This window comes from Botrytis cinerea, chromosome 15 (genome assembly GCF_000143535.2).
Source record: "Botrytis cinerea B05.10 chromosome 15, complete sequence".
NCBI classification, from domain to species: Eukaryota; Fungi; Ascomycota; class Leotiomycetes; order Helotiales; family Sclerotiniaceae; genus Botrytis; species Botrytis cinerea.
Window position 1 is genome coordinate 958,741 of NC_037324.1, and position 22,346 is coordinate 981,086.

Consider the following 22,346-nt stretch of genomic DNA (forward strand, 5'->3'; position numbering starts at 1 on the left):
AACGATGCACAGCACATTCTAGGGACTGGTAGTCCCATAAATATCTTCTGCTCAAAACAGGACATTGTATGTCATCCAGCACAAATTGAGTTCTGGCACCATCTAGAAACTACGTTTCTAATTGAAGCCATGCAAAAACCGACGTGTAGCATTTCCATCGATCCAGAAATTTTGATCTCATGATTATCGGACTTGAACGTCGCAGTTGAAATTGAAGCCGAGAGAGAAAAGCACCATTCTCTACCCGTATTGATCCCGAAAGAAAGAAATATTATCGTCAAAGAGTCAAGAGAGAAGATATTCGACTCCGGGGCTCCAACATCTTTCGAGTTTGTTCGGTTCATCATCAATGGTGATGGATGCAGCCAGTCCGCCAACTGCTGATGATATGACTCTGAGTAGAACTCTTCAATTCTTCGAATCGAAACAGCTTGATGTGCCATGATTTGCAAACGTGAAATAGTATAGAAATATGAAGCTCCTATGAAATTCATTATTGTATGCTGAACACAAGTTAAGTTATAAGAAGAAAACTCCTGCCTAAGCACACAAAAATCCAATCATTCCGTCCAGATATACAAGATCGGGATACAAAAAGCCCGAAGAAGTACCCCCTCAACCATTTTGCAAGGTCAAGACCAAATCAAAATATCATGATTAATCAACCCATTTCCCGGGTATAGATAGATTCGCAAGATCAGCTTGAAGTGGATTCTCAATGAGTTCCCAAAAAATCCCCGCATATTTATCCGTCCATTCGATTGCCCAAAATTTCCAATCCTCAATACGAGGTCCATACTTGAATCCTAAGATATTTTCCACCTTCCAAAGTGTATAGAGATCGAAGATATGACCCATTCTTCTCTTCTTATAAATTGAAGATTCTATCTCACCGTATGCATTGAGATCGATACCTAAATCGGTCAAAAATTCAAGCCATACCTTGAGGTTATTGGGCATTCTTTCATCGTGGTCCTCAAATGGCCCAAACTGACTTTGCAGTATCGTTTCGCCATATTCGTTCAATGTATGTATTGACATACCGGCCGACGTCATTTTCTTGACGAGGTCCAGCCTTTTATCTTTGAATTCATCCTGCCAACATTTTAAGCAAACTCTAAAAAAGAATTCCTTGACGACAAAACCATCACGATGCAGTGCAACGTTTGCCTGAAAATTAGGATCTACAAGATATGATAACATCAAGTTTTGAGATCGTACACTAGGAGCGTTCAAAAACCCCAAAGCAATACTCACCTTATCTATGAAGCCCATCTCACCAGAACTCATAAACGTGTGCTGTTGAATGTAGTGAAATATCTCTTCAGGACCACCAGCACTGATGACTAGCATGTCGGTCTGATCAATCAGCTCTGAATCTGCCCCTGCTTCGACGAGAGTTCGTAGGATGTCAAGTGCGTGAGTAGGATCAACTCTTCGAGAATGATATGTGTAATTGGACCAAGCAACGGAAATAAATGCTGCTAATGGTGTATCGCTAAGGGCAATTAGCCACGTAAACTAATTTGAAATTAGATACTCAAGACTGATTGACCTACCCATATGCAGCCTCCTCACTGGAGATATCTGCTCCTTTCGCCAGGAGAAGCTTACATAAACCAAGATGGTTATTTGAGGCAGCTATCTAAATCAAAATCAATTGTCGATAATTAAATAAGTCTGCAACAAGTCCGTGTACAACTTACATGTAGAGGCGTACCCTCTTCCCAAGGATATTGCAAAGAGCCTCCCACAAACTGATCGTTCACAAAAGCCATTCGTTTTGCTAACATCTCCTGTACACCAACAACATCTCCGGCTACTAAGGCTTTATAGAAATCTGATTTCTGGTCCAAAGTACGATAAGTCTGGATGTTGATGTTCCACCTCAGAGTTGATAGATCTTTGGTGTACATACATTGCCACGCTCTATTTGAAAGCCATGCTGGGGGTTTGTATTTCGCTTCTGTTTCTTCGAAGCGGTTTCTTTTTCGTTTTTGTTGGGTCTTTCGAACATCAACCGAGCCCAATAGATAGACAGACCAATTCAACGAGTAGACCGGACTAGAAATCTGTGTCGAAGTATCATCTTTGGGTACAGAGCGCGGGGTTGAATTGCTGTCGGATTTGAAGTTCTGTGGCTGTGTAATTATTGTATCATTGTTCAGTGGCACTAGAGCATCCATCGAAGAAGTTTGGGTGGTTGGATTCGACAATGGCGGTGCTGGAATAAGCTTCTGATGGTTTATCAAAAACTGATCGAGAGAAGCCTGTATTTTTAACTCGAAGACTGGAAATTGTTGTTGGAGAGTGGCACTGCTACCTGTGAATAACTCGCAGTCTTCCAAAGGGAGCACTGACAGAACTCACTTTGTTTGCCATGTAATAGCGAGATTCATCACTTTTGAAGCATTTTTCATCCTCTTCTTCAACCTCTTGAGTTGATCATTTTTCAGTACCACCTTCGTGGCACCTAATTTGCTTCTCCATTTATTGCTTGACTTCATCTCCTTCTCAAGGACCTTTACGAGCTCGTTTAATTCATTTGAGGAATCTTCGCACAACTTTAGACTATGCTCAAGGAAAGTGTCCGAAGGCCTGCCAGAAGAAGTCATTCTGGCCTGGCTTTCAAGGATACTTCGAAGTATCAAATGATGGGTATCGATCTCTCGCACCAGATAGCCAATGTCGTCGGGCGCATCTTGAATTTGATCCCAATAACCCTTCAGCTTGATAATGCTCGAAACAAGATTGCTCGCCAGTTGAGCAACACCGATGCCACTAGCAACGGTACCAAGAACTTCTGCCATGATGTTATGCAGTTCTAGTTTGTGAATCGTTAAAAGGAAAATAAATTGAAATAGAATTGTAAGACTGTCAGGTTTTTGAAGTGTCCGAGAAGATACAGCCTCAAACTGGCTGTGCTGACTCCAACTGATGTGTGCATAATCAGTACCCAATCAACCATGATTATCTCCTCTCTCCAGGGAATGCTTGCTGATCCAATAACATTGAAGTATAATTTGGAACAAGAATATTTTGGAAGAATATTTTTGATATAGCAAAAGTAGGCATCTCGTACTCATCTACAGGTTACAAGAACAAGGAGGAAGTATTTGATGAATGAGATGAGGAGGTGTAGATGAAAGTTGGTGAGCTTATTTAGTCGACCATTTATGCTATTTTGTCGTGTTCTTCAGAACAGATGTCAAGATAGTGGGAGAATTGAAAATATCCCTGGATCCAGAATAGTAGAAGAAATATAAAATTGCTGCAGTTTCCTATTCCACATTATTCGGATCCCATCTAGCAAAAGCGCAATCGTCGACGTATGAAGTAGCGATGCATATAATCGATGATGGTCTCTTCCAAGTAGCTTTCTGTGAAGTCACTCGCCTACCTGGGTACCACCGTGTTGAAAAATCTCGACATCCCCTCCAAATCCCACTCCGAAGTCCATTTTCCCAGATAGAAACAGCTTCACGTACATGACGATGAAGACTCTGAGTAGTAGAGAAGATGCAGTGTCGAATCTTGAGAGGAATCATCATCTACTTCTAGAAAGAATGCTCTTCAACTACGCCACAAGCTAGTTTCACATTAATCTCCTAGTTCGAACCCTATGTATTACCCACCCAGACACCCCGGAATCAATGGCGTAGAAGATGGATTCCAAATAAGCAAATATTGATTGAGGAATTGTCTCACCTTACTGACATCATAATCATGGATGATTCAGAAGAGAGAGAGAGAGAGAGAGAAAAAGAGAAAGAGGAAGAAAAAGAAAACATCCTCACGCATGTTTCCAAGTTCCCTAGTGCGGTACGGTACTTGTGTTAGTCAACATGTCATCAATTTCCCCGCCAAGGTTCCCTCGTCTCCAAAAGAATCACGAGCTCCCCACGAGCCCCAGCCAAGCCCCCCAGACCGGCTCCACACGATCACCGCCCACCCACAACCACTCATCCCGCCTCATCCCCACCCGGCCCGGCTCCGACCCGCTCCTAGTGCATTCCACCTCCGTGATTCACGAACCTTAAATGAATCGAACAATCAATTGCAACCATAGCCACGACCACGTGAAAAGACAACGAGTGAGCTAGCTAGTGAGCTATACCGCGGAATTATCCATCTCGCTGTCCATCGTCTGTCTATCATTTATGATCTACTTCATAGCTAGATTATCTTGGAGATTAGTGATGGATATGTATCGATACTTACATAGCTATCCTATATCCTATGCAGTATATGGAATACCCATTCTAGTAAGCCATCTGAATGTGAGATATTGGAGCTAACCAACCCACAACAAAACAAATTATCGATTTTGATTTATTTACTCTTGCCATAAACCCCCATACTAAATAAATAGCCCCCTCCCAAAAATAGTATACTTTGAGAGAACCCTCTTTTCATATCCCTAATCTAGTCTCGGGGAGATCATCACAAACCCCTTTGAGACTCATGCCGCCGCTTTCCACACGTTTTCCACTCATCTAGATACACCGCACATTATCTTACGAATAGCGGGATGAGAAATATCATTGGCATTTTATATTTCTATGTACATCCAGCTCACCGGAGATAATCTTACAGGTTATTGAATTTCAATAGGAAGTCGAGTGTAAATAACGATAAAAATAAAATGTATAAAAAATCAAGGTATGAACTGTGACTGTAACTGCAATTTCTCTACACATCCATCCCCAGGTATATTTTCTACACTCTTGCCATACCAACAATATGCAACATACCACCCAAAAGAAAACACCATCCCAACCATCAGCACCAAATACCGTATCCCAAAACCCATCCCATCCCATCCCAACCTAGTAAAAATACACCCTTACAAACCCCAACTCCCTAACAAACTCCCTCATCACAAATACCAATATCCCACATCCGGGCCATCCCACTTCGCTTCCAGATTACACGAATTATCCGACCTATAACAAACCTTCTGCATCGCACAATTCGGACACTTGACTTTCCATTTCCAAGCATCCTTATCATACAGCGCATGTATATCGCTAAGATGTGTGAACGTGTGGCCTTTGGGACACGATTTTTTATGTTGCGGTTGCGTCTTTTCTGGAGGGGGGTATGAAGAAGGTTGTGAGGTAATGCTCGTTAAGAGGTCGTAAGCGATTGCGGGATTATTTTTGCAGAGGCTGGAAAACTCTCCTCGATCGTTTAGCTCCTTGAGATGCTTTCCTGCGGTTTCAAGGGCAATGGATGTAAGAGAGGTATCGCTTTCCGGGAGTTCTTCATACATAAGTTCTAAGCTTGCTGAGAAAGAAGGCGTGTTCCAATCAGTTACTATTGCTGCTTCGTACTTTTTCCTTGCGAGAGTTTTGAGAGCTTGAATATCGTATTTGTCGCCAATGATATAGACCATGGTATTGACCAACAAACATCCATAACCCTCCTCCACAACTTCTCCAGTCGGCTCAGAGGTGTCGTCATAGTCTTGAAGGTACAAAAAATTGATCATTCTCGCGACAGTCTCAGGATCATCATCCTCTAAATCGAGAATGCCGGTAACAGACTCCTGTATCAGTCTCAGTAACAATTCGGGGATGTATGCATTTCACAACGCTTGGTTGGGGGTTTCGAATAGATTGAAGAGACAAGGACTAACCATGAAGCCTCCATCTGCTGCAGCTCGGATTGGTTTCGATTGTGTACAAACGACGATTCGATGGACAGGGAATATTCGTGAGTGACATTTAATGACGAAATCACTGTATTCGTTTGCACCCATCATTCTAATACCAGATCAGCAAAATCATTCTGCAACAACGGAACTGAAATTCATACTTAGCCCACAGGCCTTTAGTCGTATCGACTGATTCCTTGTCACTGGATCTTGCGGGAGACATTTGCGTGACTGGGGATGAGGTTGAGAGCTAATCTTTGTATTTATTTTCCTTTTCCGATATATTAAATGCCTTGTACAACAAACTTTTGATGCAGATGGACGTATTTGAGAAGAGAGAGCCATGAAAGTAGACAGTCGTTTGTTGTAGGAAATATGAGGTGATTATGGATAGCTCGTAGATCATTCAATGAACGACAGGGGAATGTTACCCCATGGAGAAGCAACATAGCGTCATGCGCCCTAAATCCACCGCTCCAATGATTATTCCCCATTCCGTAATGGAAATCAAACAAGTAACACAAATTTAGTCAACATTTGTCTCCATCAGCTTGGTATTTATAACAAAAATTGGCGAAATGTAGCAGGGTGTATGGTAAATCGAAATATTTGCATTCTTAACCAATCAATAAACTCCAGTTGCCCTACCTATGACATACAAACCCAATACATAATACCTAGGTATCCATCCATCAGCGGGTGCACGGACTTGTGATGGTCGTCCCCAGAGTAAGTCAAAACAAAGCATGACTTATCCAAATCTTATACGATTCCCCTAAAAACAAACATAAAGTCTGATTGCTTGATCTGCAATGGGTATTTTTCGCATGTTTCAGAATCCTTGCGAGAGTAGTTTAAAACTATCATCAAATTCAAGTTTCTCGTAATCCCACGAGTCCATGTACCCACTGCTAATCCAATTATTCAATTCCAGAACCATCCGGACTTTGTGTTCTTTTTAGTTCGCGACCTAATTTCCTGATCATCAGTCTCAACTCTTTGATGGGACCGAGAACCCTCAAAGCCAGATTCTGACCTATCAAGATCGGATTGTCGGGTCCCTGCTTTGTCAACTGTATGGCTAGACGTTGTTTCCGTTTCACTGCCGTCATCAAATCTTTTCCATACACGGATTGTTGTTTCTACACTTCCATCTTCATTGGTAAAATGTTCAACGGTTGAGCTTGAAGAAACTTCTCTTTTTGGTCCGTTGGGCTCCGAAAGTGATCTGCCACTTGTGTTGTTGGCTTCTTGTGGACCTGAAGAACTTGACCTACGAGATTCTTCGAATTGTACACTTTTGCCCTTCATCATTTTTTCCACCGCGGTAAGGGTGGACTCAATCGTGGCGAAGAATTGATCAGGCGTCGTAGATGCATCTCGAAGAAAACTCTCGTACATTTGTTCCTCGGTCTCAGCATCATTCTTGACCTCTTTATTCTGGGAGCCTAATGAAGCTGCACCTCGACTGCTGGCGCCGAGTTCTTCAAATGAGGGAGACTCTCTTGAAATCTTGGTCATCTCTGAGCTAGGCAGATGAAGTATGCCCAGTCTTTGAAGTCGCTCAATCCAGTCCAATCCATTCTCCACTGTCGAACTGATACTTTCAGGCCTTTCGGTGGTTGTTCTGTTAATGTGGCCAACTGAAAGCTCTGTATCGGGACTCTTTCCCTGGCTGATAAGAAGTAGGTCTTCAAATGCTTCGCAATAAGGAAAGTCATCCCGGGGAGTGGCCCCACGAGGCCTATTATACGTTCTGGTACCTCTGAGTTGCGCGTCGTAGAACTGGTGATGGGCATAGATAGATTGACCAAAAGATAAAATCAGAGGTGAATACGGCGACCCCAGAAGATAGGGCACTAGTGAGATATCATCAGGATCGGCTTTGTATAACATCATCGCGGCAAAAGAACTCATGGTATGTCTGAGATTTCCGGAGAAAGGGTTGGCCAAGGGAGAATGTAAAGGTGAATATAGCGGAATGTCGGCAGACCCGAAAACATTCGTCCATTGGTCATGTAAGAAGTGAACGAAATCTCCTTCGCCGTGTGAACTTTGTGACTTCTTCACAGGTATTTGGACTTCTTCATCCTCCGACACTGTTCTATTCTCACTTCTTGCTTCTTCGGCCTCCTTCAATTCCCTCCGTCTCGCTTGTAGCGCATCTCTTCTCTTTAAATCCTCATCGAATACGGACCATTGCGAACCACTTTGCGGTTTTGAAAATGCTGATGGCAGACCGACGAACCCTTGTAGGACTGCACCTATCTGTTCATCGGCGAAGTGTCTGAAACGAATGAATGGATTGTCGGAATCCGATTGCTTATCTTTGGGGGTTTTGTCAAGATCGCCTGGGTTTGATGATTTGGACATTGCAATTTGGACGACGTTGATGCTATTGGTGTATGTGATGTAGCGTAGCGCAATAACTGTTGAAAAAGGTATTGATGGCTTGATCAACTTGGGAATTGTTGAGGGTTGACGGGTTGTTGATAAGATAGTGATGGGGAGATAATGAGATTGTGCAGATTGTGAGGATTATTATTAGATAGCTGGATAGATTTCATTATCATGCTCATGGCATTTGTTGACTGACCATTTTTGCGGGGTCGACGAATTATTAATAAAGTTAGCGCCGAAAAAGGAAGGCACGGCTCGTAGATGGACACGTGCGGTAGAGACAGAGAGACACAAGTGGTTTGTCGTTAGCTGCCTGAGGATACCGAGGCAACCTTCTCTTTTCATTTCTTTCATTTCTTTCATTTCTTTCATTTCTTTCATTTCTTTCATTTGTTCATTTCAATCTTCACTTCACTCCGTCCAGACAATGATCGCATTCACGCCCTGGCCTAGCACGTGCCCAGGTGCCCAGGTGCCTAGGTAGATCGATCAACAACTTGATGTTGTTGCATTCTTCACTCATAGAGCCATCTCATATTATATCATGCGTAGGTAATCAATCATGTAGCTCGGCTTGCCATTTATTATTATTCTGTATCAATCAACACCAACGAACCATTTCCATCCATTCTCTCATCTCTTCTCCTCTGCTCTCCTCTGCTCTTCTCCTCTCACCGCAAACAAGCACCTCCAAGCACCTCCAACCACCACAACCACTCCTGCTACACAACTGCAATGCTCCAATAACCATCGACCAATACATCCCCTGCCTCGCCTTCTCTTCCAAATCCTTCACCGCACATAAGCCACTTCGAGCTCCAAAGACCTCTGGAGCTCAGTTTGACTGGCTCTGATAAAAAAGAACCATAGGGAGCTCGCCACGAAAACTCCATAGAGTCGAGAAAAGCATTGACAACACAGCATTTCAATCTCTTTTATCATCATCTCACGTATCCATACGAGTAAAAAAGCCCATGTAATGCAGCAATTGCTTCTTTCTCCCTACTCCTCCCAATACTGGTAATACTTGCGATTTGAAATTAAGAACAACAATGTCTTGTCTTTGTCTTTTCCAATCCTGAGGGAGAGATTGAGATTGAGATAGAAAAGTATCCACCCGCCACCCATACACAAACCATGACCGCCACTGGAACGCCGTTACTTGTGCGAGATGCATCAACCCCTCACAAGCGTCCTCACACAACTTCAAAATCTTCCTCAAATCCCCACAACTCAACCTCAAGCTCAGGCTTCAATCAAAATGTGTCTCTGAATCCGAATACCGATAACAATAACAATAGACGTCACTCGCTTCCACTTCATTTTCTTCCTCCAAGTTTATGGACATCTAATACTTCAACTGCCAGTCTCGTTGAATCCGAAGAAGCTGCCCGTGGTGAACATATCCTAGACGAAGCTAAGGTTGCAAATCGTCTTGCAGCTCTTCGTTCTCTCAACGGCGCGAATCGATCTGATCATCGTTATGCGAAATCCACTGGAGAAACATTTAATCAACCGGTGATTGTGCGGACGTACTCGGGAGCCATTCGACCTCGCTCTCAACAACGAGATCCTATCGCTGTCAAGAAACAGAATGGAACAACGGGAATAGCGTCAAACAAAATGGATATGAAGCTTCCGCCAGTGGAAGCTTTCAGCTTCAAGGGGATTATGGATGAAATAAAACATGGTGTTAGTGATGATTTAGAAAGGATCGCCGAAATATGTGCAAGAAGCAAGTATAGTTTGGCAAATCAGCATGAATTCCACCATCCCCCTCATGGGTCTGGGGATCGCATACCACAAATTGGTATTGTCTCCGGGACAGATTTAGGTGTACCGACATTACAGGCCGTTGAACCGGATGAAGTTTCTCCAAGACAATTAGCCAGGAGCTCAAGAGGAAGTCGAAGGGGGAAATCTGCCGCTTATGGTACACTAGAGACCATTATATCATCATCAAGGTCTTCTGATGAAGACAAATCCAGAAAGAAGCCTGCCGCTGTTTTGGAAGACGAGGTTCGTGGAAGAGCAACAAGTAAGGAGGTTGAAGTATCACCTCCAAGTCCCGTTGTGATAATAGACGCTGCGGTCCCAGAAGCTGTCTCTGAAAGGAGCCCTGCCTCCAAGCATGCCAGGCCAAGATCTTCCACATTCGCATCCATGATTATAGACAATGCCCAAAGCTTCAGGCAGGAACATAAACCCCAAGTTTCATCTCCCACCTTACTTCTAAGCGAACCCGCTCGACCTCAAACCTCTGCTGCGGACCTTGAACACATGCCTGCCCTTGATGAACTTACTCCTGATCAGCCCTCCACTTTCCATGAGTTGGCAATACCAAAGCCCACTTTAATACGCAATGAGTCAATAGCTTCTACACTGAGACCTGAGAACTCGCAGAGATCGTCTATACTCGGTAGTTTGAGTTCATGGCTACCCTGGAGTAAACCACCTAGTCCAGTGCGAACTTTTCAAGGCAGGGCGAGAAGTGGATCGCATGCAGAAGGAAGTTTGAGAAACTTATTGAGGTCTACAGAAATAGCTAGAAAGGGCAAAAATGTTAACAGCATTCCTTGAATGGGGCCATGACATGCGGAAAGGATCCTGACGAATTGTTTGCTTTTCAGTCCGATGTATGATTAGCTACAGGAAAGGAAATAGACCAAAGCTGTAGGAACCTTCTAGCCTATTTATATGCATCAAAAGTACTCCGAAAGTCGTGCATGATTTGCTAGCACTGGTATAATATGTCTCGATCTCCCCACGAATTTTGGTCCAAGGTCGTCTTTCGCGTCGCAATCCATACCAAGAAAATTGCCAAATTGCCAAATCGCCAATTACGAGCCAGATTCATCTATTCAATTTTGGACGATGGTTAATAACGTGAATCAGGTGGGGAATTATAAGTGAAGGTGATTAGTAAATATTGTACGCTACATAACCGGATCATATTGGGATACACCGCAGGATTTTCAAGGAAGGGGACAAATACTCAAACTTAATTACAAGATTTCGATGAGAAGCATTTCGCGTGCACAGGAACATGATTTGCGTACAATCCGAATTCTTCATGAATATGGTGGATCGTGATTGGAAAGTAAGTCATCACTTTCTACCTTAAAATGTAGCTTTCGTAGAATAGATTCTAATTGTGATTAGGAGGGTGCCATCTGCGAGATACTGCTCAGCTCCGATGAGGCTGGTCTCAATATCGTTCAAAAGATAGTCCGGTTTCTTTTTTATCACCGCTCTTTTGATGATGAACATGGCTTTCGTCACTCTTACCAAACTTCACATAGGGGGGACGGATGCAGTATTCATTTTCGGAGGAAGAGCGCTGCCTCCAGGGTTGAAGTTCTTCTTGATAGATGTTCAAGGCACGCCTATTCTCCTACGGATGCAGCTTTTGAAACGCTGAAATTCGCTTTTGCATATCTTCCACAGTGGGATATTGATCTCAAACTTGTCATCTTGTGTCACGTTCTCAACCATGAAAGTTTGGAGCCTTTGATGAACGAGTATGACTTCGGAGCTTTTTTGTATCGAATAGAAGCATGACAGTAGATCTCTTACAAGCCCAATTGTATGCTTGCGAAACGGCTCTCGAGATTGAGAATAGGTACAAAGATCAAAAAATAAGCCCAGAAGCCAACGCGTCCTTGGCTTCACATGTAGAAACTGCAATATTATCTTTCATCTAATGCAATTTTCCCCTATTCACGAAGTAAACGTATTATTATAATTTGCATGTACAATCACACCCTCTCATTCTCGCTCACTCTCACACATACAAATATTTACCTTGATATATATATTTCCATATTCCATTCAAATTAACGGAAGTACCTCTTTACTGCAAAGCCAAAACACATTCACGTCCTTCAACGTACTCTACAAACGTCTTCTATTAACCCTTTTCGACAAATCCCTTATAAAAAAGCACTCTCCATCTCAACACTTGACCATTACAGAATACACAAACCCGGGATAAACATTATGTTTACGTTTACCACACTATCGAAAATAGCATCAAACCCACTGGGAACCCTAGAAGACATGTAAGTCCTCCTTTATTGAAACACCTAATCCAGCCGAGCCAAATCACTGCGAGATTTATCCTCAAGGGAAATATGAAAGGCTTTCTAACAGTTTCTCAGGGCTCACAAACAAAGCGATAAACATGGACCCCCAGATTTCACCATAAAATGTAAAGGACATTCGTTTTTCGTTCATAGAGATATCGTTGCCCCTCAGTCTAAACCATTAGGTACAGCGATGAAGACTGGAAAATTCTTGGTATGCTTTGCTTCATTATTTTTTATCTTCCTTCTCCAATAACTGTGATATTTAAATGATGTAGGATTACTTACATTTGACTAATCGATTTTGTAATATAGGAAGGAACAAATAGAGAAATAGTAATGAGTGATGAAAAAGACGACCCGGAAATCGTGGCATTAATGGTCGAATTTCTTTACAGTGGAGGGTATACTATTTCATTTCCTTCTAATTCTTCCTCCTCGTTACGATCCTCATCAGACGAAGTAATTAAATGTACCCGTCACATAACTCTCCACATCTTCTCCGATCTCTGGGACATCCCCTGTTCACAAGCACTTACTCTCTCGAATCTCCAAACTACTCTTTCTCATCTTCCTCTGTCACATTTCGCACCGGTATTGCAATATATCTATGAAGAGACCCCGGGATCATACACGAGCATCAGACAGATAGCTGTAAAGGCTTTGATGGAAAGATTCACAATTGGGGATATTATGGAGGATAGGGAGTTGAGAGAGCTTTTGAGTGTGGATGGAGAATGTGCGGTGGATTTGTTAGTTTGGGGAGAGGAGAGGAGGGTAAAGAGGGAGAGGAGAGTGGGAAGAGATTGGGAGGAGAGCACGGTTAAGGGAAGAAGAGTGCGGGAGGAGAGTATGGGGAGGAAGGGGGATATTTTGGGAGAGGGCAGAGGATGGGCTGATAATACTGGTGCGAGATTTTGAGAGGGATTCGTGAATGGTGTGTCGTTGAGTAGTTGATAGGGAGGGGAACGAGGGGTTGTTTTGGATGGGTCTAGATTGGAGGGGTGAGATCTAAGCGATGACGATTAACGATGATATTCAACGACTGTAAACCATATGAGATTTTGCCCCAAAAATGTGAGCCTAAGCGTTATAGAGTGACTTGAGAACTAGAAGATTTTCGAAGCAATGTTTGCTAGCTCCTCCATACTAGTCCAGTCGCCTTGCTTCTAGTGCCACTTCCTCCAACATCAATAATCTCATGAACCTCAACCCACCCCCAAAATAACCACATACATACTCGAGACCGGCCAGCATGACTCACGTGCATGATATCATCTGTAGCACTCCTCCAAAATTCTCCACTCTCGCACCCAAGGCAGAATCCTTCTCCCCACATCCATCTCACTCTTCGCAGCATTCATTCCCGGTTTCCCGCATCGCACAATCTTCTTCACGTAGATATATCTCCCGATTCGCCATTTCCGCGCAGAAATCAACATGCAGCAGTCGCGAAGAGAGGTACCAGAAATGAGGCTGAGACGGTCATACCGGTCACCAGCTGTCCGTTTGAGGCAAGCAGGTGGAGCGCTCTTGTGATCCCTGTTCTCCTATCCCCGCGCCGCCTCACCGAGTTTGCTGCACCAAGTCCAAGTCACTGCACGCTTGTCGCTTGCATATGATGATACATAAATATGTTATCATCTGGTGAGGGCCCCCCGTAGGCCTCTTCTACATTACCAATCTTATCGGGTTTCTTATCGGTCTATTGATCCTTTGAAAGGAGCCAGGTAGCGTAGCTGCGTAATGTAATAATAATGCTTGGAAATCCGGAGGAAATCCAAAAAAGCGAATCGACGAATCGACAAGAATGGGCTCAGGATTCCATCCGTCCATTAGGCAAAAACGATCAAAAGTGGCGTATCATACGTAGATAGTTTAATCCGTGTGCAGTAATCAATCCACAGCATTATCAATTTCTCGCCATTCACTCGAGACCGCTGGCGCGACCGCTCAGCCTTGACTCATTGACACGATACAGGGTCATCAGCAGCGAATTTTCTTTCGCGATGATAGGAGGAGCGCGTTCCTTGAGGGGTTTCCTTGCAGCAGCGGTGCAACATTGTGAGCCTCGTTCTACATGCTTTTTTCGCTTGATTGGACTGTCTGCCTATCTGACCTGCATTTTGGTGCTCTGGGGCTAACGCTATGCGAACCTATGGTAGGCGGATCTGGAGGTCTTGGGCGGATGAGGGAAACGAATATAAGTCGTGGAAGCCATTTTGTGGTGAACAAATGGATTTGATTATTTTTTTGTTCTTTGGGGGATTTTATCATACGTTTGCACTGCAATCAATCGGATGGATTTTGAATAATAACGTGCAAAATTGGATTGAACTGAATCGAATTGAGCTGAAGTTAAAATTGCATTCCGATTGAATATTCATTATCGCGAGGTTTATATATTGAATCGCGGGGTACAGCCGCTCTGTTTCTGCATTACAACTAATTACCTTGAGAATAAGCGAAAACCACTCTGAGTACTCATACCATCATATCTCCATACTCGACTGCTTTTCTAAAAATCAAGAAACGGAAGGAATCTCATATTCATACCTCCCAAAATGCCGCCAGAATCAAAAAGTACATGCATCTCTTGCACCAACACCACAAGAGAGTGTCAGAATGTGTTAATGCAAGTCATACTTGCTCTGGAGAATGCATTGGAGGTTTATCGGAAATTGGTACTTTTTGAGAGGAAATCCCATGCGAGATATGCGTTGGGACATGATGTGTACGTGGTGGAAGGGCAGTTGAGGAGGGCGTTGCAGAGATTGTATAAGGTTGATGTTGCCGAGGAGGAGGGGAGAGAAATATTGAGTAAGTTGGTGGGCGGAGATAGGAGTGAGGGGCTGGAAAACTTGCCTCTTTTTGAGGTGGTTAAGAAAGAAGGGCCGAAGAAGATTGGTGAAATAGAGGGAAGATTGAAGGGAGAGAGCGGTATGGATTTCCCGATTTTGAAACTCGATGCTGGATTTTCTGATGTCAAGGTTCCGTTTATGGACTCGGCGGTGGAGGTTAGGAGTCCAGGGTTTTTTGAGGAGGTGCTTTTAGATGATGATGTCATGGCTCTTGCGGAAGAGAGTTGCGAGCAAGAGGAAATTGACACGGAAAAGTGTATGGAATTAGCACTTGTGCCGACTCATCTCACTCCTCAAATTCCTCACCTGCTTAAAGCTATTCGTGTATGGTTAGAAGAATTCTTCGAATCAAAAGACGAATCTATAGGCATTCCAGCATCGATGGTATGTCAACTTTTTGAATTCGAGACGGTTTTCAAACTGGAGAGATTACCCACAACAAGCTGTATATGGAATGCCGATTATCAAAGACAACGGAAAGAAGTATGGACAATCACATCGTTCTGGGGACCCAACCAACGATCGAAATGTATATGTACGCCTGAAGAGCCGGGTGAGAATACTTTGACACATTCAAAGGATCCTTATTGTCCGAAGAATATGCCAGCGAATTTGGATGCTTCGCCAAAGAATTATGAATGGGATTATACGACTCATCGATGGACCCTTTCTTTGGGGATTAATTCAAAGACTCGTGGGACAGGATCTCCGCCTCGTCATGTATCTAGCCCAGATGATAATACATCTGATAGCGAATCAGATTTTGAAGAAGAGACGGAAGAAAATGTTGCCGAGAGAATTCAAAGAAGCAAAAGAGAAAGAGCGGAAGAAGGAGAAAAAGCTTGGGAAGAAATCATGGCTATGACCGGCTTGAAGAAAGTAAAAGAGCATGTGAGGAAACTCAAGGCCAAAGTTGAGAGTTCGATTCGGCAAAATATCGATCTGAAAGAAGAGAGGTTTGGTGCAGTTTTTATGGGCAATTCGGGGACTGGAAAAACGACCATGGCTAGGATTTATACGAGATATCTATATTCGATGGGAATCATTAAACGGGATGATATTCTCATGACAACAGGTACATATCTTTCAGATGGAGGTATTGAAAGAACGAAACGATACGTTGATAAAATAGCTGATGGCGGTGTGATGTTCATCGACGATGCGATGACTTTAGACGATTATAGCAACGGCACCAAGATTCTCGATTTTCTCTTCCAGGAGATCGATCAGAAGAAAGGATCTGCAGTTTTCATTCTCGCTGGACACGAAAAAGGAATGCGTAAACTGTTAGGTCATGGCACAAAGAGTGTTACCAGCCTTCTGCCCAATGTCCTCACATTCGACGATTTTACAGAGCCTGAATTACTCGAGATTCTCAATTCGTGTATCAAAAAGAGATTCGATGGAAAGATGGAGGTTGAGGGTGGTCACGATGGTCTTTATATGCGGGTTGCGGCGAGGAGAATTAGTAGAACGAGAGGGGGTTCTCAATTTGGTAATGCTAGAGCTGTGGAAAATCTTGTCGCTCAAATCTGGGAGAGACAGTCTGCTAGGTTGTCTAAGGTTCGACAAGATAGAGCTGTTAAGGCTGCGGAAGAAGAGGCTGCAAAGAAGAAAGAAGACGAAGATAAGGCGGTCGAGGAGAGTACCACTGGCGAACAAACCATGGGAGACAAGCCGCAAGATGAACCTTTGATAGAAACAAACTCTGAGACAGAACAGAAATCTGAAATTGGAGAGAACACAGGCCAGGATGCAAACAATGGAGACAAGACAGATGCAAATACCGATTTAAACGTTGTTGCGAAGGAACTCGCCGGTGTAAGGAAAGATGACCAAATGACTAAGAATGAGGAGACAAAGGAAGAAACTGGAAAATCGCTGCGCGAGAGATATACTAAAGCTGAGGTATTGAAGATCCCGGCCAGCAACAATCTTGGAAGCGAAACAAAATCGAAAGAAGAACCTATTGTTGTGATGGTTCCAGAACTAGCGGAACCGCCGGAATCTATAGACGCAAGTTTCATAGAAGAGGTCAAATCAGAAGAGCCAAAGTCGGACGAAGATACACCCTCGTCTACGAAAGACGAGTCAGTGGTGGACGGGCAGACATCCTCGGAGGAAACATCCCCAACGGACGAAAAAGTCGACAAAGAACTAGAAACAAAAGACGAAGACCCCTCGAAAGTTGAAACTATGGATGGAAATAAAGCTGAGGAGGAAGAGACCCCCAAGGAGGGCAAGTTGGCTGATGAAGCACAAGAGTCGACCGACAAAGATTCGGATTCAGGATCAGAAGCCCCAGAAACTCCAAAAATAGATCCAGAGGACCTCTTGTTTACAAAAGAAGACATACTCGGTCCAGATCCCTCTGCTGCAATTTTAAATAGCGAGGCTTGGCAAGAACTTCAAAAGCTCATCGGTCTGGAAAAGGTCAAGACTTCTCTACTTACACTCCTCGAGCTCGTAAAATCAAATTATCAGCGAGAGCTGGAAGAAAAACCTCTGCATCAATTCACTCTCAATCGCTTATTCTTGGGTCCAGCTGGAACTGGCAAAACAGTGGTTGCAAAATTGTATGCTAAAATTCTTGGAGAGATCGGCGTTCTTTCAAAGGGCGAAGTGATATTCCGTAACCCAAGTGATTTGATTGGGCAATATATTGGAGACTCGGAAGCCAATACTAAAGCTGCGCTTAATGCCGCAAGAGGCAATGTGTTGGTCATTGATGAAGCATACATGATGTACAGTGGGAACTCCGATGGCACTGGGAATGAGAGCGATTCATATAGACAAGGAGTCATCGATACGCTAGTTGCAGAAGTGCAAGGAAATCCTGGCGACGACCGATGTGTTCTGTTATTGGGATACAAGGAGCCAATGATGGAGATGCTTAATCACTCGAATCCTGGGCTGAGTCGAAGATTCCCTATCGAGAGTGCATTTTGCTTCGAAAACTTCTCGATTGATGAACTTGAGAAAATTCTCCGCTCAAAATTAGAGTTCCTCGTTCTTGAAGCTACAGAAGAAGCCATCAAGGTTGCTATGGATGTACTTCAGAAAGCCCGAACCAGGTTAAACTTTGGCAATGGTGGAGAAGTAGAGAATCTGATTGCAACTGCGAGAACCAACTACCAATTAAGAACATCGAAGACTCCAGTGGAAGAAAGATCTGGCATATGGGTATTCCAACCAGAGGATTTCGACCCTGAATACGATAGAGGCAGGTCGGCAAATGCAAACCTTCAAAGACTTTTTGCCGATGTTATTGGGTGCGAGAATATAGTTAAACAGTTGGGACAATACCAAAACGTTTGTAAAGCCATGAAGTCAAGAAACATAGATCCAAGACCGTACATCCCGACGAACTTCGTTTTCAAGGGACCACCAGGTAAGATAATATATATAAGCGCCTCATCTTCTCGCGGAATAATTGGTACTAACAACTTTTTTCTAGGAACTGGCAAGACAACAACGGCACGAAAGTTCGCAAAAGTATATTATGACATGGGATTCCTCTCCGACGAAACAGTCATCGAGTGCTCAGCCAGCGACCTTATTGGCAAATACGTTGGACATTCGGGACCAAAAACAGCGAAAGTTCTAGAGAAAGCTCTAGGAAAAGTCTTGTTCATCGACGAGGCCTATCGTCTAGCACCCCATACCGAAAGCCACAGTTTTACATCCGAAGTCGTATCAGAACTCGTTGACCTCCTTACAAAACCCAAGTTTCACGGAAACTTAATTGTAATTCTCGCTGGCTACGAGGACGAAATAAACTCTCTACTGTCAGCGAATCCAGGCTTGGCATCACGATTCCCAGATGAAATGAACTTTCCAGCTTTGACGCCTCTTCATTGTTTGCAGATTTTAGAAATAAAATTAGGGCTTGCGGGAATTACTATTCCGATACTGAAGCAAACTGAACAGAGAGAATATGATCAATTATTGCGAGTGATGACGTTTTTAACAGCAACGCATAGCTGGGGTAATGCTAGAGATGTGGAGACTTTAGCGAAAGCGATTTGCAGAACTGTGTTTTTGGAGATGGCGGAAGAAGGAGAGTTGGTTTGCACAGCAGAGAATGCGACTATGGCAATAGAAGTCATGTTGCATGAGAGGAGACAAAGGGCGTATACGGCACTGCCGCCCCCTAGATATGAATAGAAATGGGAATTGGAAACAGGAAAGTAGGGGAACGGAAAAACTGAGTCTGGGGGTATGAATCCACGGATTCAACCTTTGGTGATAAATAGATCACTGATGAATTTAATGAATATGACTTTAACCATACCTGTTTTAAGCGATAGATTCACAGGATGTCTTAATTGCTGTATTCGGGAATAACCGAGAAAATGTGCAGACTATCAGTTCTCGGCTAGCGAAACTTTCAGTGTTGGGGGGCTCTATAGCTATCTTGGAAGACCTCTTGCATGGGTAGAGATGCGTCTCGCAGTCACTAGACTTTTGTGGACATTTGACTCTTCAGTTGATGCGGAGGACAAAGTAGATTTTGATGAACTTCCGGTGATAATATTCATCCAAAAAGCACCTGTGAACTTGAGAGCCAAGATCAGACCTGGTATCTAGCAGCGGTTTCATAGAAAGTGATGGGTAAAATTCATGCAATAGGATTGGCCAACGAAGTCGCGACAGGGTTCTAGGCGTCAACGCGGTGACTACTGCACGTGCCTGGTAGAGGCACAGCTCAGCTGTATTATGGGAATACTCCGATTCAATAATTATAAAACCAACAGAACTCTCAGTAAATAAACTTTGTGTCTATAATCATCTTTCTAGAGTCCTGCCGAAGAATCTTTCCAGGCTGATTGTGCATTTGTATCAATTTGTGTGACTTGAGCCCATAATGCCACGAGGCACGAGCAAGAGTAAGAGTAGTGGAATGGCAACTGTCCCCTTGAAACGAAAGGACAAACGAACCAGAGCCTATTTCCCCAAGGTAAATTATCATTGATTCCTCAAAGCAATTTCACATTGACAAATATGATAATTTTAGACAAGAACTGGTTGTTGGACTTGCAGGTTCGTGTACTAAATTTCCGAAACCTTATTTCAACCATCAAGGTCACGTGGATTGCCAAGATTAACCACAATCTCAGAAAACGTCGAGTCAAATGTGACGAGAAAAAGCCAGATTGTTCAAGGTGTGAGGCCTCGGGCTTCAAATGTGATGGATACTCTGTAGAATCATTTTCACAGGCTCATAAGCGCGCGATTGTTGTTGAGAAATCACAGCCAAAGAGAAAATCTAGTGCAACTCATCGTGCTATACTACCCTCGAAAGGTCTGATACTTCCAACGAGCAATTCATAGCTACTTCATGTTGGAGAGTCATTTGTCGAGTTACTGATGTGAAAGTAGCCCCCAAAGCAGCTCGTATAAACATACGAGTCCTGCGACCAAGGAGTCCCATTTTCGAGACCGAACAAGAATACCGGCTATTTTGTTTTTTCGCGGAAAACACTACACGAAGGCTATGCGGATTCTTCGAATTGAAACTATGGAGTCATCTGATGTTGCAAGCTGGCGAACAAGAACAGCCAATTCGGCACGCTATGAGTGCTATAGGAGCTCTTGATCTAATATTGCAAATAAAAGAGCAAAAATCATACTCGCCAATTGCAAGGTCAATAATAGAAGACCATCATATTTTTGCTATCAAACAGTATGATAAAGCAGTGAGGTTGATGAAGGCAGATATCACCGAACGAGGCCATTCATTAAGAACAGCTTTACTATTTTGCTTGCTCATTGTATGCTTCGAGAATCTCTATGGGGCACAACAATCCGCCACTCTACACATCATAGCTGGGATTCGTTTAATAGAAGCATATCATCACGATCATACATCTGGTAGCGATATCCCCCAACTGAAAAAGTCTGAAAAGCCTGATGCTCCGGTAGATTCTGTTACTTTCGGTATATCTTCTCCAGTGCCAAGCGACGTAGAAGATGAGATCTATCAGGCCTTCGGCTTACTAGAGATCGCTTCATTGAGCTTCAATGTGGAAGGTCGGGGCATGGCTTATCACATGTTAGCTAAGGATTCTGGATCCTTGTGTGTAAAGAATATGCCTTCGCGTTTTGCATCTCTCCCGGAAGCAAAGGCCTATTGGGATCTCATCATGCGTCGTCTTTTGCATCTTTTGCCCACACTAAATACCGCACAAGCAACAATGCGCGGCTACGAGGATAATAACGAGACAGCTATTATAGCGAAGCCTTCTTCAACTGTGATTGAAGAGAAAGAAAGGTATCTTGCCGAATTAATTTCTTGGCACGAGGCATTTACACCAGTGTTCCAAAAATGCCTTCTCTTCCCGAGCAGTAAAGATTTTGCAGGTGCCACGATCCTAAAAATGCGCTGGATTCTTTGTCGCATTGCCATAAACTCCGCATTGATCCCGTCGCAAGTCGCTCTTGATCAGTACTTGGAAGATTTCCGTGAAGTTCTTAATTCAGCAAAAGGATTAATGTCTCATCCAGCATGGACAGGAAAATTCACATTTGATTCTGGAATCATCGGTCAGATTTATGTTGTTGCACTCAAATGTCGAAACTATCCGATTCGATCGGAAGCGATTTCATTGTTGTTGTCGGAGTCATGGCGCGAGGGAGTATGGGATAGTGCTGTGGCTGGCAATGTTGCTAGAGCAGTTGTGGGCTTGGAAGAGGAAGGTCGAGAAGCTGGGTTCATACCTGAGAGGAAGAGAGTGTATCAGACCTCTATGCGATTCGATCTACAAAAACGGACTGGAACAGTGAAATGCTTTAGGAACTCCAGTAACCCGTCCGAAAGAGGGTCTCCTATCACGAAGAGCATCAAGTGGTAAATCCATGATGAATGGAGATCATCTCTACAAACTATCTGTTTGCTTGAGGCTTACGTGAAAACAAAAACCAAAAGGGTACCCGCCAATAACATAATGGATGCTCAATCCGGAGTTGAGTTGGACTTTAGACCTTTAATTATGCGCCAATAAAACTGAGTACCCATTCAAGATACAGTATATGACCCGCATGAGGGCGATGATGATGGAAAGCGCTACGAGTCGGCTCCAGAAATTAGCCGACCCCATAGATATAATTCTAAATATGGCAAAAATTCTCGAATTGCCCTTTTTTATGGGAACTGTATTTTATATTGCCTTCTCACCCAAGAATAGTCTAAGAATCACTAGTTGTGGAAGCCCTTTGTTATAATTTCATGTTGATATGTTGAAGTTTGGCTATAGGTGGCTACCTGGATGCTACACATGTTGAAGAAAGAACAAGTAATAACCATGTTATATATTTTCATGTTTTGTTTCTAATGTTTAT

The 22,346-nt window shown here is 43.4% G+C and overlaps 9 protein-coding genes across 10 annotated transcripts; 6 read left to right on the forward strand and 3 right to left on the reverse strand.

Annotated features, from left to right (window-relative positions):
• Nucleotides 1–421: 421 nt before the first annotated feature.
• Nucleotides 422–2,932, reverse strand: BCIN_15g02750 (hypothetical protein). The gene is made up of 4 exons (XM_024697509.1): nucleotides 2,371–2,932; nucleotides 1,707–2,316; nucleotides 1,560–1,645; nucleotides 422–1,498 (listed from the first exon to the last, which is right to left on the reverse strand). Exons 1-4 carry the CDS (start codon nucleotides 2,808–2,810, stop codon nucleotides 658–660), a joined length of 1,977 nt encoding a protein of 658 aa, XP_024553325.1. The 5' UTR covers nucleotides 2,811–2,932; the 3' UTR covers nucleotides 422–657.
• Nucleotides 2,933–4,532: 1,600 nt separating this feature from the next.
• BCIN_15g02760 (hypothetical protein) lies at nucleotides 4,533–6,137 on the reverse strand. The gene is made up of 3 exons (XM_001558172.2): nucleotides 5,821–6,137; nucleotides 5,642–5,768; nucleotides 4,533–5,551 (listed from the first exon to the last, which is right to left on the reverse strand). The coding sequence occupies exons 1-3, from the start codon at nucleotides 5,880–5,882 to the stop codon at nucleotides 4,880–4,882; spliced, it is 861 nt and encodes a 286-aa protein (XP_001558222.1). The 5' UTR covers nucleotides 5,883–6,137; the 3' UTR covers nucleotides 4,533–4,879.
• Nucleotides 6,138–6,252: 115 nt separating this feature from the next.
• On the reverse strand, nucleotides 6,253–8,270 carry BCIN_15g02770 (hypothetical protein). The gene has a single exon (XM_001558173.2). It carries the CDS (start codon nucleotides 8,030–8,032, stop codon nucleotides 6,584–6,586), a length of 1,449 nt encoding a protein of 482 aa, XP_001558223.1. The 5' UTR covers nucleotides 8,033–8,270; the 3' UTR covers nucleotides 6,253–6,583.
• A 212-nt stretch (nucleotides 8,271–8,482) lies between these two features.
• BCIN_15g02780 (hypothetical protein) lies at nucleotides 8,483–10,953 on the forward strand. Its single transcript, XM_001558174.2, has one exon. The coding sequence runs from the start codon at nucleotides 9,197–9,199 to the stop codon at nucleotides 10,637–10,639; it is 1,443 nt and encodes a 480-aa protein (XP_001558224.1). The 5' UTR covers nucleotides 8,483–9,196; the 3' UTR covers nucleotides 10,640–10,953.
• Nucleotides 10,954–11,070: 117 nt separating this feature from the next.
• BCIN_15g02790 (hypothetical protein) lies at nucleotides 11,071–11,920 on the forward strand. The gene is made up of 2 exons (XM_024697510.1): nucleotides 11,071–11,159; nucleotides 11,222–11,920. The coding sequence occupies exons 1-2, from the start codon at nucleotides 11,106–11,108 to the stop codon at nucleotides 11,618–11,620; spliced, it is 453 nt and encodes a 150-aa protein (XP_024553326.1). The 5' UTR covers nucleotides 11,071–11,105; the 3' UTR covers nucleotides 11,621–11,920.
• A 61-nt stretch (nucleotides 11,921–11,981) lies between these two features.
• Nucleotides 11,982–13,236, forward strand: BCIN_15g02800 (hypothetical protein). Its single transcript, XM_001558176.2, has 3 exons — nucleotides 11,982–12,120; nucleotides 12,220–12,358; nucleotides 12,460–13,236. The coding sequence occupies exons 1-3, from the start codon at nucleotides 12,059–12,061 to the stop codon at nucleotides 13,063–13,065; spliced, it is 807 nt and encodes a 268-aa protein (XP_001558226.1). The 5' UTR covers nucleotides 11,982–12,058; the 3' UTR covers nucleotides 13,066–13,236.
• Nucleotides 13,237–13,266: 30 nt separating this feature from the next.
• Nucleotides 13,267–14,159, forward strand: BCIN_15g02810 (hypothetical protein). The gene has a single exon (XM_024697511.1). The coding sequence runs from the start codon at nucleotides 13,413–13,415 to the stop codon at nucleotides 13,764–13,766; it is 354 nt and encodes a 117-aa protein (XP_024553327.1). The 5' UTR covers nucleotides 13,267–13,412; the 3' UTR covers nucleotides 13,767–14,159.
• A 167-nt stretch (nucleotides 14,160–14,326) lies between these two features.
• On the forward strand, nucleotides 14,327–19,375 carry BCIN_15g02820 (hypothetical protein). The gene is made up of 2 exons (XM_001558179.2): nucleotides 14,327–18,396; nucleotides 18,463–19,375. Exons 1-2 carry the CDS (start codon nucleotides 14,709–14,711, stop codon nucleotides 19,170–19,172), a joined length of 4,398 nt encoding a protein of 1,465 aa, XP_001558229.2. The 5' UTR covers nucleotides 14,327–14,708; the 3' UTR covers nucleotides 19,173–19,375.
• A 386-nt stretch (nucleotides 19,376–19,761) lies between these two features.
• BCIN_15g02830 (hypothetical protein) lies at nucleotides 19,762–22,325 on the forward strand. Of its 2 annotated transcripts, XM_024697512.1 has the most exons (4): nucleotides 19,762–19,965; nucleotides 20,023–20,048; nucleotides 20,126–20,310; nucleotides 20,388–22,325. In XM_024697512.1, the coding sequence occupies exons 1-4, from the start codon at nucleotides 19,873–19,875 to the stop codon at nucleotides 21,857–21,859; spliced, it is 1,776 nt and encodes a 591-aa protein (XP_024553328.1). In that variant the 5' UTR covers nucleotides 19,762–19,872; the 3' UTR covers nucleotides 21,860–22,325. The 2 variants fall into 2 exon arrangements, with proteins under 2 accessions (XP_024553328.1, XP_024553329.1); XM_024697513.1 differs by having other exon boundaries at nucleotides 20,126–22,325.
• Nucleotides 22,326–22,346: the final 21 nt, after the last annotated feature.

What these genes read in the sequence shown, in the direction of transcription:
- BCIN_15g02750 (XM_024697509.1), bottom strand. Translation starts at nt 2,810, where the DNA reads ATGGCAGAAGTTCTTGGTACCGTTGCTAGTGGCATCGGTGTTGCTCAA. An exon ending in GCTATTACATGGCAAACAAA is followed by an intron (nt 2,317 to 2,370) that starts GTGAGTTCTGTC and finishes CACAGGTAGCAG; the next exon opens with TGCCACTCTCCAACAACAAT. An exon ending in AGTGAGGAGGCTGCATATGG is followed by an intron (nt 1,499 to 1,559) that starts GTAGGTCAATCA and finishes AATTGCCCTTAG; the next exon opens with CGATACACCATTAGCAGCAT.
- BCIN_15g02760 (XM_001558172.2), bottom strand. Translation starts at nt 5,882, where the DNA reads ATGTCTCCCGCAAGATCCAGTGACAAGGAATCAGTCGATACGACTAAA. An exon ending in ACTAAAGGCCTGTGGGCTAA is followed by an intron (nt 5,769 to 5,820) that starts GTATGAATTTCA and finishes ATCTGGTATTAG; the next exon opens with AATGATGGGTGCAAACGAAT. An exon ending in CAGCAGATGGAGGCTTCATG is followed by an intron (nt 5,552 to 5,641) that starts GTTAGTCCTTGT and finishes AGACTGATACAG; the next exon opens with GAGTCTGTTACCGGCATTCT.
- BCIN_15g02770 (XM_001558173.2), bottom strand. Translation starts at nt 8,032, where the DNA reads ATGTCCAAATCATCAAACCCAGGCGATCTTGACAAAACCCCCAAAGAT.
- BCIN_15g02780 (XM_001558174.2), top strand. Translation starts at nt 9,197, where the DNA reads ATGACCGCCACTGGAACGCCGTTACTTGTGCGAGATGCATCAACCCCT.
- BCIN_15g02790 (XM_024697510.1), top strand. Translation starts at nt 11,106, where the DNA reads ATGATTTGCGTACAATCCGAATTCTTCATGAATATGGTGGATCGTGAT. An exon ending in TGGTGGATCGTGATTGGAAA is followed by an intron (nt 11,160 to 11,221) that starts GTAAGTCATCAC and finishes AATTGTGATTAG; the next exon opens with GAGGGTGCCATCTGCGAGAT.
- BCIN_15g02800 (XM_001558176.2), top strand. Translation starts at nt 12,059, where the DNA reads ATGTTTACGTTTACCACACTATCGAAAATAGCATCAAACCCACTGGGA. An exon ending in CTGGGAACCCTAGAAGACAT is followed by an intron (nt 12,121 to 12,219) that starts GTAAGTCCTCCT and finishes ACAGTTTCTCAG; the next exon opens with GGCTCACAAACAAAGCGATA. An exon ending in TGAAGACTGGAAAATTCTTG is followed by an intron (nt 12,359 to 12,459) that starts GTATGCTTTGCT and finishes TTTGTAATATAG; the next exon opens with GAAGGAACAAATAGAGAAAT.
- BCIN_15g02810 (XM_024697511.1), top strand. Translation starts at nt 13,413, where the DNA reads ATGATATCATCTGTAGCACTCCTCCAAAATTCTCCACTCTCGCACCCA.
- BCIN_15g02820 (XM_001558179.2), top strand. Translation starts at nt 14,709, where the DNA reads ATGCCGCCAGAATCAAAAAGTACATGCATCTCTTGCACCAACACCACA. An exon ending in CGTTTTCAAGGGACCACCAG is followed by an intron (nt 18,397 to 18,462) that starts GTAAGATAATAT and finishes ACTTTTTTCTAG; the next exon opens with GAACTGGCAAGACAACAACG.
- BCIN_15g02830 (XM_024697512.1), top strand. Translation starts at nt 19,873, where the DNA reads ATGCCACGAGGCACGAGCAAGAGTAAGAGTAGTGGAATGGCAACTGTC. An exon ending in CCAGAGCCTATTTCCCCAAG is followed by an intron (nt 19,966 to 20,022) that starts GTAAATTATCAT and finishes TGATAATTTTAG; the next exon opens with ACAAGAACTGGTTGTTGGAC. An exon ending in ACTGGTTGTTGGACTTGCAG is followed by an intron (nt 20,049 to 20,125) that starts GTTCGTGTACTA and finishes CCACAATCTCAG; the next exon opens with AAAACGTCGAGTCAAATGTG.